The 14,948-nt window shown below is 42.4% G+C and overlaps 1 protein-coding gene across 1 annotated transcript in view; it reads left to right on the top strand.

Moving 5' to 3' along the window:
- The window catches only part of EXT1 (exostosin glycosyltransferase 1), a 434,024-nt gene that overhangs the window by 372,921 nt on the left and 46,155 nt on the right, over positions 1–14,948 (top strand). The window contains exons 5-6 of the mRNA XM_089659042.1: positions 8,867–8,999; positions 12,217–12,335. Of these exons, the coding sequence (XP_089515168.1) occupies positions 8,867–8,999; positions 12,217–12,335 (252 nt within the window). The remainder of the gene's footprint in view (positions 1–8,866; positions 9,000–12,216; positions 12,336–14,948) is intronic.

The following is a 14,948-nucleotide window of genomic DNA, read 5'->3' as shown; positions in this document are numbered from 1 at the left end:
TCTTCTGGGGGAAGATGCTTAGTTTTGGAGCTAGCATGCAGTTGTTAAAAATCAGATATTCCTTGTCATTGACCTGGAAGTTGATAAAGCAGATTTCCACTCAAAAGCGGAAGCTTCACTTATTTGCCACCTCCCCCCCCCCCCTACTGCCATATTTGGCACCTTTGGGTGGGGAGGGCGGAGCGGATACCTATTTTTGACAGGTACCCGCTCCCAATTTCAGCTCAGTTTGCCGCAGTGAGCCAAAAGTTTGGCCCTCTCCTTCCTCCTGCAGTCTCTTGGGAACAGGTCCCAGAAGACTGCCAGACCAATCAGGAGGCGCAGCACGACCCGCGCATGCTCAGTGGGCACCAGGCTGTGAAGCCGCAAGCTGTCACAGCCTGGTGTCTACAGTTGAGATTCTGGCGCCGTGAACAAGAAAAGGGACGGTGCGGGTGAGAACGTCGCTGGACTCTGGGACAGGTTAGTGTGTGTTTATTAAAACTCAGCAGCTACAGTTTTTGTAGCTACTGACTTTTAATAAACACAAAAATGGCTGGAACTCCACTTTAAAGCCAGATCATCAGCTTGACAACCAGGCATTCTTAGGAGGGCAACATCGGCAGCCTTTGCATTTCTCTCTCCTCTTTAAAACACCTTGCCTCCTTATTTCCTAGCAGTTCAAACACATTTACAAATACAACAGTTCACTATTTTTCTTGCTCTTGTCCTTGAAGAGCCAGGCTGTGACCACCCAGTCCTTTCATTTCACATTTACATCTGTTCTCTGACAAAGTGGTATGCTGACAAAGAGCTCTCTGCATAGTGAGTTAAAAGGAAGAAACCCATCCTTCAGTTTTATGCATGTTTCATAGGCTACAGCACGGTTCCTCAACCAGGGTTCCTCCAGAGGTTGCCAGGGAATCCTTGAGCAATGAGCTATTTCTGCCTCTCAGATAAGTTCTCACTGGCACCATTCATCTTTTTAGCTATCTATAAGGGGGCAATTCTTCCCAATGACCATCACACTCATGAGTTGTAGATATAGTAATTTTTAGCAGGGGTTCCATGAGACCAAAAAGTTTTTTTCAAGGGTTCCTCTGTGTTGAAAAGGTTGAAAGAGGCTGGTTTACAGGGATGTGCAAGCATGGTGGCTGTGGATATAGTTTTTCACATAACACTAGAAAATACTTCAGACTCTCCTCTTTCCTTCCTTTGATTAATTCTTTTAGGCATCATTTATGGAAAAGAAGAAAATTTGGTCGCACACTAGAGACTTGATGAAAAATATGAGATTTGTTTACTGGTCCATAAAACCAGGACATACAGCACCAGTACTATGCTGGCTGTTAACGCATTTCACATGGTCACATGCTTAATCCTAACAAAGAGAGGATCAGGAGTGTTGTCTTTTAATAGGCAGCGTCCTATCAAACACCTGCATCAATCAGCACTCCTGAACCTCGAGGACAACCACTTACAATGATACAAGAAATAAAAGCATATTACATATCAGAAAAGAAACAAAAAGTGTATAAAGAAAACAAATTGAATACATACATCTCCATATCTCCAGTATATAAGAGAAATCCCACAAATCAAGTATAAACATAGATACACATGTATCGCATGATACTAATGATAACAGTATTTTTTTTAAACATAAAAAATTTACAATGCACTGTTCCAAATTATTACGCACAGAAAGTTTCAAAACACTTTATAGGTTGTAAAGAACTGAAAATTGTCATTTGTTGTGTTTGCAGCATATTTGCTGAAATCAAAAGCTATTTCAATCAAACTTTTAACAACATTTTAACTTTTTAAACATTTTAACAGGTCACGTTACATTGTAACATAGGACCCCTTATTTGATAGCAGCTTCACAAGTCTTGCATCCATTGAACTTGTGAGTTTTTTGACAGTTTTTGCTTGAATTTGTTTGCAAGATGTCAGAATAGCCTCCCAGAGCTGCTGTTTGGATGTAAACTGCCTCCCACCCTCATAGATCTTTTGCTTGAGGATGCTCCAAAGGTTCTCAAAAGGATTGAGGTCAGGGGAGGATAGAGGCCACACCATGACTTTCTCTCCTTTTATCCTCATAGCAGCCATTGATGCAGAGGTATTCTTTGCAGCATGAGATGGTGCATTGTCATGCATGAAGATGATTTTATTACGGAAAGCATAGTTCTTCCTTCTGTACCAGGGAAAAAAGTGGTCAGTCATAAACTCCACATACTTTTCAGAGGTCATCTTTACACCTTTGGGGACCCTAAAGGGGCCGACCAGCTCTGTTCCCATGATTCCTGCCCAAAACATGACTCCACCACCACCTTGCTGACGTTACAGCCTTGTTGGAACAGGGTGGCCATCCACCAACCATCTACTACTCCATCCATCTGGACCATCCAGTGAACAGAACTGTTTGAAAATTAGTCATCATGTATTTTTCTGCCCAATGCAGCCATTTCTGCTTGTGAGCATTGGTTAGTGGTGGCCGAATAGAAGGTTTATGCACAGTTGCAAGACTCTGGGGGACTCTACACCTTGATGTCTGTGGGACTCCAGAGGCACCAGCAGCTTCAAATATCTGTTTGCTGCTATGTAATGGTATTTTAGCAGCTGCTCTCTTGATCCGATGCATGGATCTGGCAGAAATCTTCCTCAATGTGCCTTTATCTGCACGAACCCGTCTGTGCTCTGAATCAGCCACAAATCTCTTAATAGTGCGATGATCAGGCTTAAGTTTTCGCAAAATATCTAATGTTTTCATACCTCATCCAAGGCATTGAACTATTTCACTCTTTTCGGCAGCAGAGAGATCCTTTTTCTTTCCCATATTGCTTGAAAATGGTGCTCTGCTTAATATTGTGGAACACCCTCCTTTAGTAGTTTTTCCCTAAATTGGGCTCACCGGCCAATCTAATTATCACAGGTGTCCGAGATTGTTTTCAGTGATCAAAAGAGCCCTGAGACACAATGCCATCCATGAGTTAAACTGAAAAACAAAATATTTAATCTTTGTGACACTTAAATATAATTTGCATAATAATTTGGAACACGGTGTATTACACAGCAAGATTATTAGCATGGTAAGAGAACAGTTCTGTAGTGCTTAGCACCCATATCAAATTTCTTGTGACAAAAAATACAAAAGATTGTAAAAATTGTGATGAAAACCACCCAAATAGTGGGAACCAAAAACAAGTGATCTGGACCTGACCTCGATGTTGAGGAAATTGAATGACAGTAGCAACCCACCCTAAGTAGATAAATTGTGTTAAGGGGGAAGTCTATACCTTTAACAGTCAAGAATGAAGAATTAGGACCTGTGTGTTGCCACATTTCCTTAGCTTGACATAGCTAAGAGGAACTGAACCATGAAAACAGGTAGCCACTCCCTTGATGTGGTAGTGGCTCCCCTTTGCCCACAATATATTGGCAGCAAGGTAGAGGTTCTAGAACATATATGTGATAGGCCAATAACCTGATTAACTGGATGTTTTTACAAAATGACTGCCCATTCCTTTCGTACAGACCTGGCAGAATTTCGGCCCCAGGGTCACATATGATCCTGTGGCTGTTCTTATCTCGTCATTGATGCCTCCACTGTCATCATGCCTTTCTGAGCCTATCAACATCACTGAGGAAGCAGACAGGCTTAGAGAGGCACAAGGACAGATGTCCATGTGGAGAGCTAGAAGAACTGGAACGAGGGAGCCGATTGGTACAGGAGGAGTTGATCAGTACAGCGGGGAGGCTCTGTTCTGGTGGGAAATTTTTGCTTACGGGTCATCCCAACACTGTTCAGGCAGTGTGGAAGTGTTATATTGCCTCCTCACCACCTGATTTACCGATTATGCCGCACTACAATCGTGTGCATCGCATTTGGTTTCAGTGCGGGGGCATTGAACTCAAAGGGTGAGCTTGACTAGTGGCGCTGCTTGTCAAACTCTTTAACCCAAGTCAATGCCGAGCCATGCCGAGGCCTTGAGGCAAAGCCTTGCAGCCGCAACAAATAAACAGCCCCATCTGGCTGTTATTTTACACTTTAGGTGGGTTGCAAAAAGCAGGTCAGCCACCCGTTTTTACCACTCCCCAGCCTCCCATCTGAAAGAGACCTACTTCATGAGCAATTCTACCTACTTATTCCTAGCATCGAGTGTTTGGTATTCTATATGTTTATGTACGAACGGACATTCCCAAGCCCAGAATTATTGTTGAGCAGAGATTTGACCCTCCACAAAAGTCCCAGTTTCTCATGTTGGGAAAATAATTGTCCACCTCTCCTTCAGTATAATAATAATATAAAATCGCAGGTGTTTTTATGAATCCACAAAGCCTTTTCCAAGAGCTGCCTTGGAAACTGGTTTGTTTTTCCAAATCTCAGTGTATTTTGTGGGCTAAAACAGTGTTAATAAATTATTCACACTCCATTACAGAAGATGAACTTCGAGGTCATTCTGCAAGCCGTGTGCATAGGTCACCCTTTGGGCTTGAACTGTTTTGCGGAATGTTCTGTGCTTTGTAGGACCCAGAATCTGGCCCTCCCTCCCCCCACCACCTACTCCTCCTCGTTGGCTCATAGACTCTCGCCATTTACCTTTTCACCCAGCCAATCAATGAAAATTGAATTTTTCAGCATGAGCTTTTGCCCTTTTGATGTGTTAGTCAGTGATCGAGTCCGATACAGGGGTCGGGGACAGCCAACCATAGAAGTCGTACCATGTTAATTCCACCACGAAGTCGTGAACTCTGCACCCGAATACCAGGCAAACTAATTATTTGTACAAATTGGTTTTCCGTGCAGTATTTATACATGGCCCTGCTTGTTACGAACGCCCCAGCCATGCAGGTTAAAATGTTACTGCTATAATTAATGCGCTGGGAAAGAAATGAGGGCTACTCTGATAAAAGCAAGACAATTCAAGTTTGGAATGTTGTTACTTAAAGGAATAAATCAGGAAAAGTTCTGTATTAATGCAGCTTATCTGAATGTGTACTGCATGCAGACCCGCTGCTCGCTAAGGCTCTCTATCAACTTAATGATGTATTAATGTACTGTAAATGATTTAAAACTGCACACTCCGTGTAGTAGAAGCGTGTCTTTTTGCATATCATACAGATATTTCAAAAGCTGCTTTAAATACTTTGCAATAGATTTTTTAACACCCCCCACACCCGCTGATTTTGGAGACGGAGAAACCAGTTCTATCAGGTTAGTGACTCGAGAGAATGTGCGCACACATTATAATTATTTAATTCCTTTTCTAGAACAGTGATTTTTCTTGATGTCAATAAAATTGTCTTCTAAAATGAAGAATACTTTCACACTGCATTGTTTTTTCAAACACTGAGATTTTATTACCTTCCTATACTCAAGATAAAATGTTGAGAGAGATGCTCGAGTTAAGTTTTAATACCAAGTAAAGGAAGTTATTGAAAATGGATATTAAAGGCAAAGCAACAAGCTTACCCAATGTCTTCAGAGATAAGAACAGCCATTCTCAACTAGGGTTTCATGGAACCCTAAGGTTTCCTCCAGAGGCTGCTTGGGGTTCCTTGACCTGTGGCTGATTGGATTCCCCTTGGATGATACCTGTATAGTTTCAGGGCCAATACCACTTGGCAGAGTGACACCAATGATCATTTTATGTGTCTATAAAAGGTGGCATTCTAACCATCACTGTAAGGGCAGCCAGTAATGTAAGATGGATTGGTTCATCCAACCGACCCCCAATGAATTTGTTTTTACAGGGGTTTCCCATGTTCCTATGGTTGAGAAAGGCTGGATTAGAAGGTAATGTAAGATAAATAGGTTTAAAGTGATATTAAAGGCTGATTTTTAAAAAAAAAATAGAAACCTGCATGTGCAGTGGTTTTACACAGAGCAGCCCTGATTTTCCTCTTCTTGGGTCACCTGCCAGCGTTCCTTTCGAGTACCTCCATAGCCATTCAGCTTGCTATAGGGGCTCCCGAGCTGCTGCTCTTTCTGTCTACTCTGACACAGATTGTGGCTATGCCCCCGCCCCCTGGTGTCTTCTCATTGGCTCACTGGCTGTGATTGGCAGGAGCCAGTGCCTCCCACTGCTGTTTCAGCCAATGAGACCCCGAAGAGCTGCTGCTCTCGTGCACATCGCTAGATCAAGGTGGGTCTCAGGTAAGTATTGGGGGGGGGGGGGGGGGCTGATGCACACAGAAGGTTTTTTTTACCTTCATGCATAGAATGCAAGTAGATAAAAACCCTTGAGCATTTACAACCACTTTAAATGCCTCTACAAATGTTGATTGTATTCTTAAGCTGGGTATACAGGCATAATTTTATTTTCATTCAACCTCACAGATCCTCGCATCCACACAAGCGATGAGGACGCGGGTCCTCTCTCGCTATGTTATTGTATTCTAACAGCAGGGACTCCCTCCAGTCCCGTCCCCCCCCGCATGCACTGATCAATAGCTGGTTTTTCAGCAGTGCCATAGGACACAAGCTGGTTGTTAGCCTGGCTTCTATTGAACAGACAGCAGTACACATGTACTGAAATTGAGTGGCAACTGACCACGTTTCGGTACATGTACACCCAGCTTTACTGTGTGTTTTTTGTTTATTTATTTCACAATATAACATTCACAAATGTATTATATGTGTAGGGCTGTAACAAACTGATGAATTTATGATTATTTTTTGTATATTTATTATTTTTGGGCATTTAGGTACGGTTGCTGAGTTGCATTTTTATAATTGTTTTATGTCAGCACCCGTTGATTGTTTGGGTCAGCCCATGCTATACCACTGGTTTAGTTTGGCATTTGGCGAATGCTAAATTGTTAAGAGAGCCTTGTTCCTGGCCTGCTGCTCATCCATTATCAGTTGATCTTTCATCTCCGCTCAAAACAAGGATGCTGCAGCATAGACCTTTGTAAAAGGTTGCATGATGTCTCTTATGAAGTCTTGTGAGGCGTCAGTGGTAGGTAGAGTACAAAGGGGAGTCCACTCTATATTATCTGGAGGTTTAAAGTTATATCTTCATAATAAAGTCTTTGCAGGAAAAGCAGACCTGTGGAGGCATGCTGTAACATCTGTTGCTTTACCTTTTTGGTGCATTTTTTTTTGCACCCAAGGTGTAGCCATTGCATTCTATGGCATGTTAGACTGCAGAATTAGAGTGAGAATTAGGATATGTTTAAGAGTTGGTTTATGGTTAGTTTTGGGGACTGAGCTGAAGTTAAAGCGATACTAAAGCTTCATTTAAAAAAAAAATAAAATAACAAACTTGTCATACTTACCTGCTCTGTGTAGTAGTTTTGCACACCGCTAGCCTGATCCTCTTCTTTTTGGGTCCACCGCCTGCGCTCTGGCTCTTCCCCTTCCAGCAATGCCTCCAGAGAAAGCTGCTACATGTTCGCTTCTGAGCCGCTGCTCAATGCATGCATAAGACATATAGAGCTGCAGCTCGTCCCACCAAGCCCTCCCACCCCCCTGCTCTATACATATTGGTTTACTGGTTGTGATTATCAGGAGACAACAAGCTTTTGATGCTGTCTCGGCCAATGAGGAGGAAGAGGATATTTTAAACATCACTAGATGGAGAGGGGCTCAGGTAAGGATGGGGGAGGAGGTGCAGTGGGGGTCGCTGCACACAGAAGGTTTTTTACCTTCATGCATGGAATGCATGAAGGTAAAAAAAAAAAAAAGACCTTGAGCCTTTACAACCACTTTAAGCATCAGGTTTAAAGTACATATCTGCCTTAAGTTCACAAGCACTCTCAGGACTCCCTCAACCAGCAATGACTCAGCAGCTCAGCTCCTCTTTCTCCCCCTCCAAGCAGTCACTTAGCAGTTTCGCTCCCCTCTCTAAGCAGTGATTCGGCAGTTCAGTTCCCCTCTTCTGGTAGTGACTTAGCAGCTCAGCTTATCGCTCACTCCCAGCAGTGACTCAACCACCCAGCTCATCCTGCCCCCCCCCCCCCCAGTAGTGACACAGCAGCTCAGATCATCCTGCTCCCCCCCCCCGAGTAGTGACACAGCAGCTCAGCTTCATCCTGTCCCCCCCGCCCCCCCCCCCCGCAAGTGACTCATCCTGCTCCCCCTCCCCAGTAGTGACACAGCAGTTCAGCTCAGCTTATCCTGCTCCCCCCCCAGTTGTGACACAGCAGTTCAACTCATACTCCCCCCAGTAGTGACTCAGCTCATCCTGCTCCCTCCCCCCCAGTAGTGATACAGCAGCTCAGCTCATCCTGCTCCCTCCCCCCAGTAGTGACACAGCAGCTCAGCTCATCCTGCTCCCCCCCAGTAGTGACACAGCAGCTCAGCTCATCCTGTTGCCACTCCCAACAGTGACCCAGCAGCATAGCTCCCCCTGCTCCCTTCTCTCACCAATAATTCAGCAGCTCAGCTCCCCCTCCCAGCCGGAACGCGGAAGCTCAGTTGAAACTACTCCCTCCTCCATTAGTGACTCAGCAGCCTTCTAATCCCTAAGGTAAACCGTTAAATATAAGAGTTTGTCATTTGCTTCATTTCTGTTTGCATACTGTAATGTTTAAACCATCTCTGAATAACAAAAACATTCACATATTAGCCCTTAGCAGAGACACTGTGTTGCTGTATAGTAGATAGTGTCTCTCTTTCTCACCGTATAAACATGAAGTACATTGCATAAGTCCAAACATCACCATAATGTTTTCTCTCTTAATTCAATGCTTTGCCAGAGATCCACTTCTGTTGACAAACTCAATGGGCAAAAACAAGGTCTACGTAGAGCTCTCACCAACGAGACGCCTTGATTGCAATCTTTAGCTAGCGGCTGATTGAAGAGGAGGATGGAGTGGGAATAGTGTGGACTAAGTGCCTCGTCCATTCTTTTATGTCTTTCTCTTTCTCGCCTTTCAGATCATTCAGGACAGAATCTTCAAGCACATATCACGCAACAGTCTAATATGGAACAAGCATCCTGGAGGGCTGTTTGTGCTGCCCCAGTACTCATCATATCTGGGAGATTTCCCTTATTATTACTCTAATCTAGGTGAGTGCCTTTTCCTCTACGACCTGATGATGACGGGGTCGCTAAGTGAATCTCTTCATCTTCCAAGGAGCAAGTTAAAGAATAAGTGGCGGTACTTTTAACTCCATGTGAGCTGCCCAAAAATAAGAAGTCTATGTGTAGACATATGGAGACCCTGCAGAGCAGAACAAAATGGCTGTTGCCGTCACCGTAACCTGATTGTAACCGTCATTGGCAGCACTGTAGCGCTCATAGTTAAAAGCCATGCATGCAGGGAAGTGTCTGAATGAGAAGGGAATAAAGAAACAAGAAAGAAGCTATGAAAATTAGCCGTTTAAAAGCATGAACAGGTTAGATATATTGAAATTTAGAGAGTACCTATAGTGACCTACCTGAGAATAGTGGCAATAGAATTTCATACCATATGTCTTTGCCAGTAGTGCCCTTAGTAGCTCCCATACCTCGGACACGCTATTATGCAAGTAAGGATTAATCACTTTAGCTTAGCTCACTCCCTCCCAGGGCAATTTTGCTTTGGCTGTTAATTTGACAAATGGCTTTACTGACCCATAACAAGTTTCTATAGGCAGCCCAAGGTGCTGACTTTCTAGCTAAAAGTCAATATTTGCATTACAGTGTGCCATAGATTATGGTTCTCCTAAAAGAAGTATGGCCAAAGCTTTTTTGGTCATACTTCTTTTGTGGGTCACAGGAGTGTACTTACTTTTGCTCACGTGTGACCCATGTGGAGAGCCAACCCCCAGGCTCTGGAAGGAGCCCAACAATATGATTGGGATCCACCCAGTTGCCTGATTGACATCTGGCTTTGCCTCTCAGCGCGCAGCTGAGAGCTTGATCCAGCAGTGCCTCCCCCTCTCCAGCTCAGCACTCCACTTTGTGCTGGAGGATCAGAACAGAGAGCGGTGACTGACAGTCACCACTCTCTACTCTGTGCAGACCAATAATTGAGCGATCAACGGTTATGTGATCACTCAGTTCTCCATCTTAAAGCCGATGTAATGTGGGACAGCTACAGCCTAGAGGTGGGTAGAAATGTTTATTTTTTTACAAACCTATACTTCTTTAGCTAAAACTAAAGATGTATAAGAGAAATGTGTTATAAAGTCCTGATGCCATTATATTGTAGTGGAACTCAATACAGCCTTGCTATTAAAGTGAACCTATGATTTATACATACAGGCCAGGGCTAAAGGTTCACTTTAGCTCTGACTCCCATAGCAGCACATCTTCATTAGCCTCGCCTATCGCTCCATTCACTCACAAGGGTGAAGAGAAGCCACCCTGCATAAGCTCCAATTATTACATGGAGCTTACACAGAGCTTAGGACTTTCTCTTCTCTCCGTATGAGAGCACTCAGTATGTAAGTGGCCAATTGGCATGTACCAGCTATGCCACTTGTGAGGAAGGTAAATGAGCCATTTGATCCCCCATATCAGATGTTTGTCTTTGCTGCTGGGCAACAAATTGGGAAATGGAGGCAGCCAAGAGGAGGTAGATGTAAGCTTTGGCATTAAAGTAACCTGTTGCTTTGTCCTTCATGTACAAAGTAAAGGTTCATAGGTAAATGAATAGCATCACCATAGGAGAAATATATGATCGACTCCAGTAGCAAAGAACAACATTCATATGTCAGCTTGACTGATCATGAGAGAAGCATGAAGCCACCAAAGCTGACTAATTATGCTACTTTGTTTTGTCCATTAGTCAGAGCTGGACTTTAAGATTCAGCCCTAGAAATTTTTTTGTTAGTTTTTAGGCTGATACAAGATCAAACAAGTTTAAAAGCTTTCAATAACTCAGGAAATGGAATCAAATGACGAAGATGACAAATTAGCATAGGTCAGCAATGTTCCCAATTGCTATTACTTACACAGCTGATTCATATCCTTTTTTTTTTTAAAGATAAATTTAAATAGATTTTTCAAAGTCACGCCAACTTTTCAGAAATTGCTTGTTGACATTGTAGCTAAATGTGTGGAAAGTACATGGAGGAAACAGGAACTCGACGTTCAGGGACCAATTAGTCCAGTGTAGGAGGACAGCAGGCTCTTTTCATGGACCCAAGGAGCTTGGCCTTTCACTGTCAGAAGAGAATCAAAATGTTGGAGTTCACCCAGACCTGCAGTGTTTAGCAGGGTTGGCTACCTTCACTTGAGATTTGTCCACCCCTGTAATGGTGGAAGCTCTGGCGTTCATGCTGGGTTAAAACACTGGACTGTCCTAAAGTGGTAGTAAAGTCTGTTTTTTAACTTGTACCTACAGGTAAGCCTATAATAAGGCTTACCTGTAGGTACTATAAATATCTCCTAAACGTGCACCGTTTAGGAGATATTTACCTGTGTCTGTGGTGATCCTTCAGAGCTGTGAGAGCTAAAAAAAGTGACTCCCGAGCGCAAGCGCGGGAGTGATGTCATCGTGGCTTGGCCATTCAAGCCACCGGAGCTCACAAACCTGAAGAAGGACCAGGTGAAGATGGAAGCCCTGTCAGCGGTGACAGCGCACCACTGGAGGGCTTCGTTTTAAGGAAAGTTTCACATAATGTGCTAGTATACAATGCCTTTGTCTTGCAGAGAAAATTTTTTTTTTTACTAGAGTTTACTACCGCTTTAAAGGAAATGTATAATGATTTTGTAAACCTCTTGTCCATGCATGTTTCTTCTTCTTTTTATTTTTCCTTTCAAAAAAATATTTCTTTAGATAAAGCCCAACTTTAGCTTTTTTTTTATCCCTTCCCCTTGACATTCTTCTGGTTTTGTTTTTTAAATAAAAAAAGAAAAAATCCACTAGGCTTACCTTAAACCCTGCAGTCTTCTGGCCAGTCCAGTGAGAATGTGGGTCCTTCCTCTGCTGCTGCGATGGGTAGGCCATTTGAGTTCTGTTCCACCCAGGAGTACCATGAGTCCAAACCAGTGCAATGACACCCCCGGGGGTGTGTTCATGACATCTTGGGCTTACAGCAAGGGGGTTAGATGGACCATACACCCTTTAGCTGAGGTTCCCAGTGTTGCTATATACTATAAGGTGTAGATATACATGCTGTTTTATGCAATACACTGCTATTGTCATCAATAGGTAAATTACATTTTAGGCCACGTTTTTGCAGATGTTCCATGTACTGTAGTTATTGTCATGCCTTTAGTATTGGGTGGCCAGTAGAATCTTTTCAGGGCTATTTAATGTGTTATCAATTGTTAATATCTTGTTCTTTTCATTTAGGTATTAAACCCCCTACCAAGTTTACTGCAGTTATCCACGCTGTGACACCGTTGGTTTCTCAGTCTCAGCCAATCCTAAAGCTGCTGGTCGCCGTAGCCAAGTCTCAGTACTGTCATCAGGTACTCAATTAAAACTTAGATTCTAATGTTGTTTATACAAGCAAAATAATGAGAAGTTTAAACTAGGGGTGTTTAACCTTTTGACTTTTCTGGGTCACATTGGAAGAAGAGGAATTGTCTTGGGCCACACATAAATTACACTAACAGTAAGGATAGTTGATGAGCAGAAAAAGTCAGACAGATCCCAAGTTACCAGTCACTAATGCAGTGCCTTGAAAAAGTATTCCTACCCCTTGAAATTTTCCACATTTTGCCATGTTACAACCAAAAACGTAAATGTATTTTATTGGGATTTTATGTGATAGACCAACACAAAGTAGCACATAATTGTGAAGTGGAAGGAAAATATTACTGGGATTCAAAATTTTTTACATATAAATATCTGAAAAGTGTGGGGTGCATTTGTATTCAGCCCCCTTTACTCTGATATACCTAAATAAAATCTAGTGGAACCAATTACCTTCAAAAGTCACCTAATTAGTAAATAGAGTGCATCTGTGTGTTATTTAATCTCAGTATAAATATAGCTGTTCTGTGAAGCCCTCAGAGGTTTGTTAGAGAACATTAGTAAACAAACAGCATCATGAAGGCCAAGGAATACACCAGACAGGTTAGGGATAAAGTTGTGGAGAAGTTTAAAGCAGTGTTAGGTTATAAAAAAATAATCCAAGCTTTGAACATCTCACGTATTTCCATCATCCGAAAATGGAAAGAGCATGGCACAACTGCGAACCTACCAAGACATGGCCATCCACCTAAATTCACAGGTCGGGCAAGGAGAGCATTGATCAGAGACGCAGCCAAGAGGCCTATGGTAACTATAGAGGAGCTGCAGAGATCCACACCCCCGGTGGGAGAATCTGTCCACAGGACAACTATTAGTTGTGCACTCCACAAATCTGGCCTTTATGGAAGAGTGGCAAGAAGAAAGCCATTGTTGAAAGAAAGCCATAAGAAGTCCCCCATTTGCAGTTTGCGAGAAGAAGGTGCTCTGGTCAGATGAGACCAAAATTGAACTTTTTGGCTCAAAAGCAAAATGCTATGTGTGTCGGAAAACTAACACTGCACATCACCCTGAACACACCATCCCCACCATGAAACATGATGATGGCAGCATCATGTTGTGGGGATGCTTTTCTTCAGAAGGGACAGGGAAGCTGGCCAGAGTTGATGGGAAAATGGACGGAGCCAAATACAGGGCAATCTTAAAACCTGTTAAGAGTCTGCAAAAGACTTGAGACTGGGGTGTAGGGTCACCTTCCAGCAGGACAACGACCCTAAACATACAGCCAGAGCTACAATGGAATGGTTTAGATCAAAGCATATTCATGTGTTAGAATGGCCCAGTCAAAGTCCAGACCTAAATCCAATTGAGAATCTGTGGCAAGATATGACAATTGCTGTTCACAGACGCTCTCCATCCAATCTGACAGAGCTTGAGCGATTTTGCAAAGAAGAATGGGCAAAAAGTTCACTCTCTAGATGTACAAAGCTGGTAGAGACATCCCCAAAAAGACTTGCAGCTGTAATTGCAGTGAAAGGTGGTTCTACAAAGTATTGACTCCGGAGGTGGGGCTGAATACAAATGCACGCCACACTTTTCAGATATTTATTTGCAATAAATGTTGAAGACCATTTATCATTTTCCTTCCACTTCACAATTATGTGCCACTTTGTGTTGGTCTATCACATCAAATCCCACTAAAATACATTTACTTTTTTGGTTGTAACATGACAAAATGTAGAAAATTTCAAGGGGTATGAATACTTTTTTAAGGCACTGTATAAATAATGTACCTATCTGAGTAATACATCATTTTTTTTTTTGCAGTATTTTTTATTATAAAGTAAGAAGGCAACATAAAACTAGTGCGATATTTGACACTGTTTTTGATAAGCTAACGCATCAATATCTGGTTCAATGGATGTAGTAGCAATTCTCAAGTTGTTCATCAGATGTTTTGTTTCTAATTTTGCCCTTTGTGTACTTCATCCTTGAAAATCGTTGCTCACAAATACAGTATAGGTGATGCCGATGATATGAATAAGGCGTAATTGTGAAGAGTGAGAGATTTTTCTTTGGGAAAATAAAACTTATAAAAGTCCAGTAAAGGGACAGTGTCAATTTTTCGTCGGCCAAGTGTAAACACATTTTTACAAAAAAAAAAAAAAAACATTTTTAAGTAGGTTTCTGATCTTGTGTTGGGCCACATTCATAGCTGTCTTGTGCCACAGGTTGGACACCCCTGGTTTAACAGATGTATTTCTTTTCAGCTTATATTCTTCCATGTCATTTAACTCTGAGGATGTGTTTTTAACATAGCACTTGTGACCAGTTCGTACCAGTGGCAGTCATTTTGTGGGAGCACATGTATTTGTGGAAATCTTTTTAGACATTTCTGTTGTTGTGATAGTTATTTAGTGTTGTTGCTGCACTAATAGAGGCACTGGTTATCCAGGTTATCCATCCACTACAGAATAATTGTGCCAGCCATTTTATAACGGATATTCAGTAGATGCCGTCAAGTCTTATTACCGGGAGTCTGTGATACTGTAAAATGGACTGTAGTTACATGCATATAAAAATACATACAAAAAAAATCTTCTTTTGTA

This window comes from Staurois parvus, unplaced genomic scaffold (assembly GCF_062004578.1).
Source record: "Staurois parvus isolate SC_StPar_1 unplaced genomic scaffold, SC_StPar_1.0 ptg000030l, whole genome shotgun sequence".
In the NCBI taxonomy this organism is placed as follows: Eukaryota; Metazoa; Chordata; class Amphibia; order Anura; family Ranidae; genus Staurois; species Staurois parvus.
This window is presented reverse-complemented; position numbering and strand designations above follow the sequence as displayed.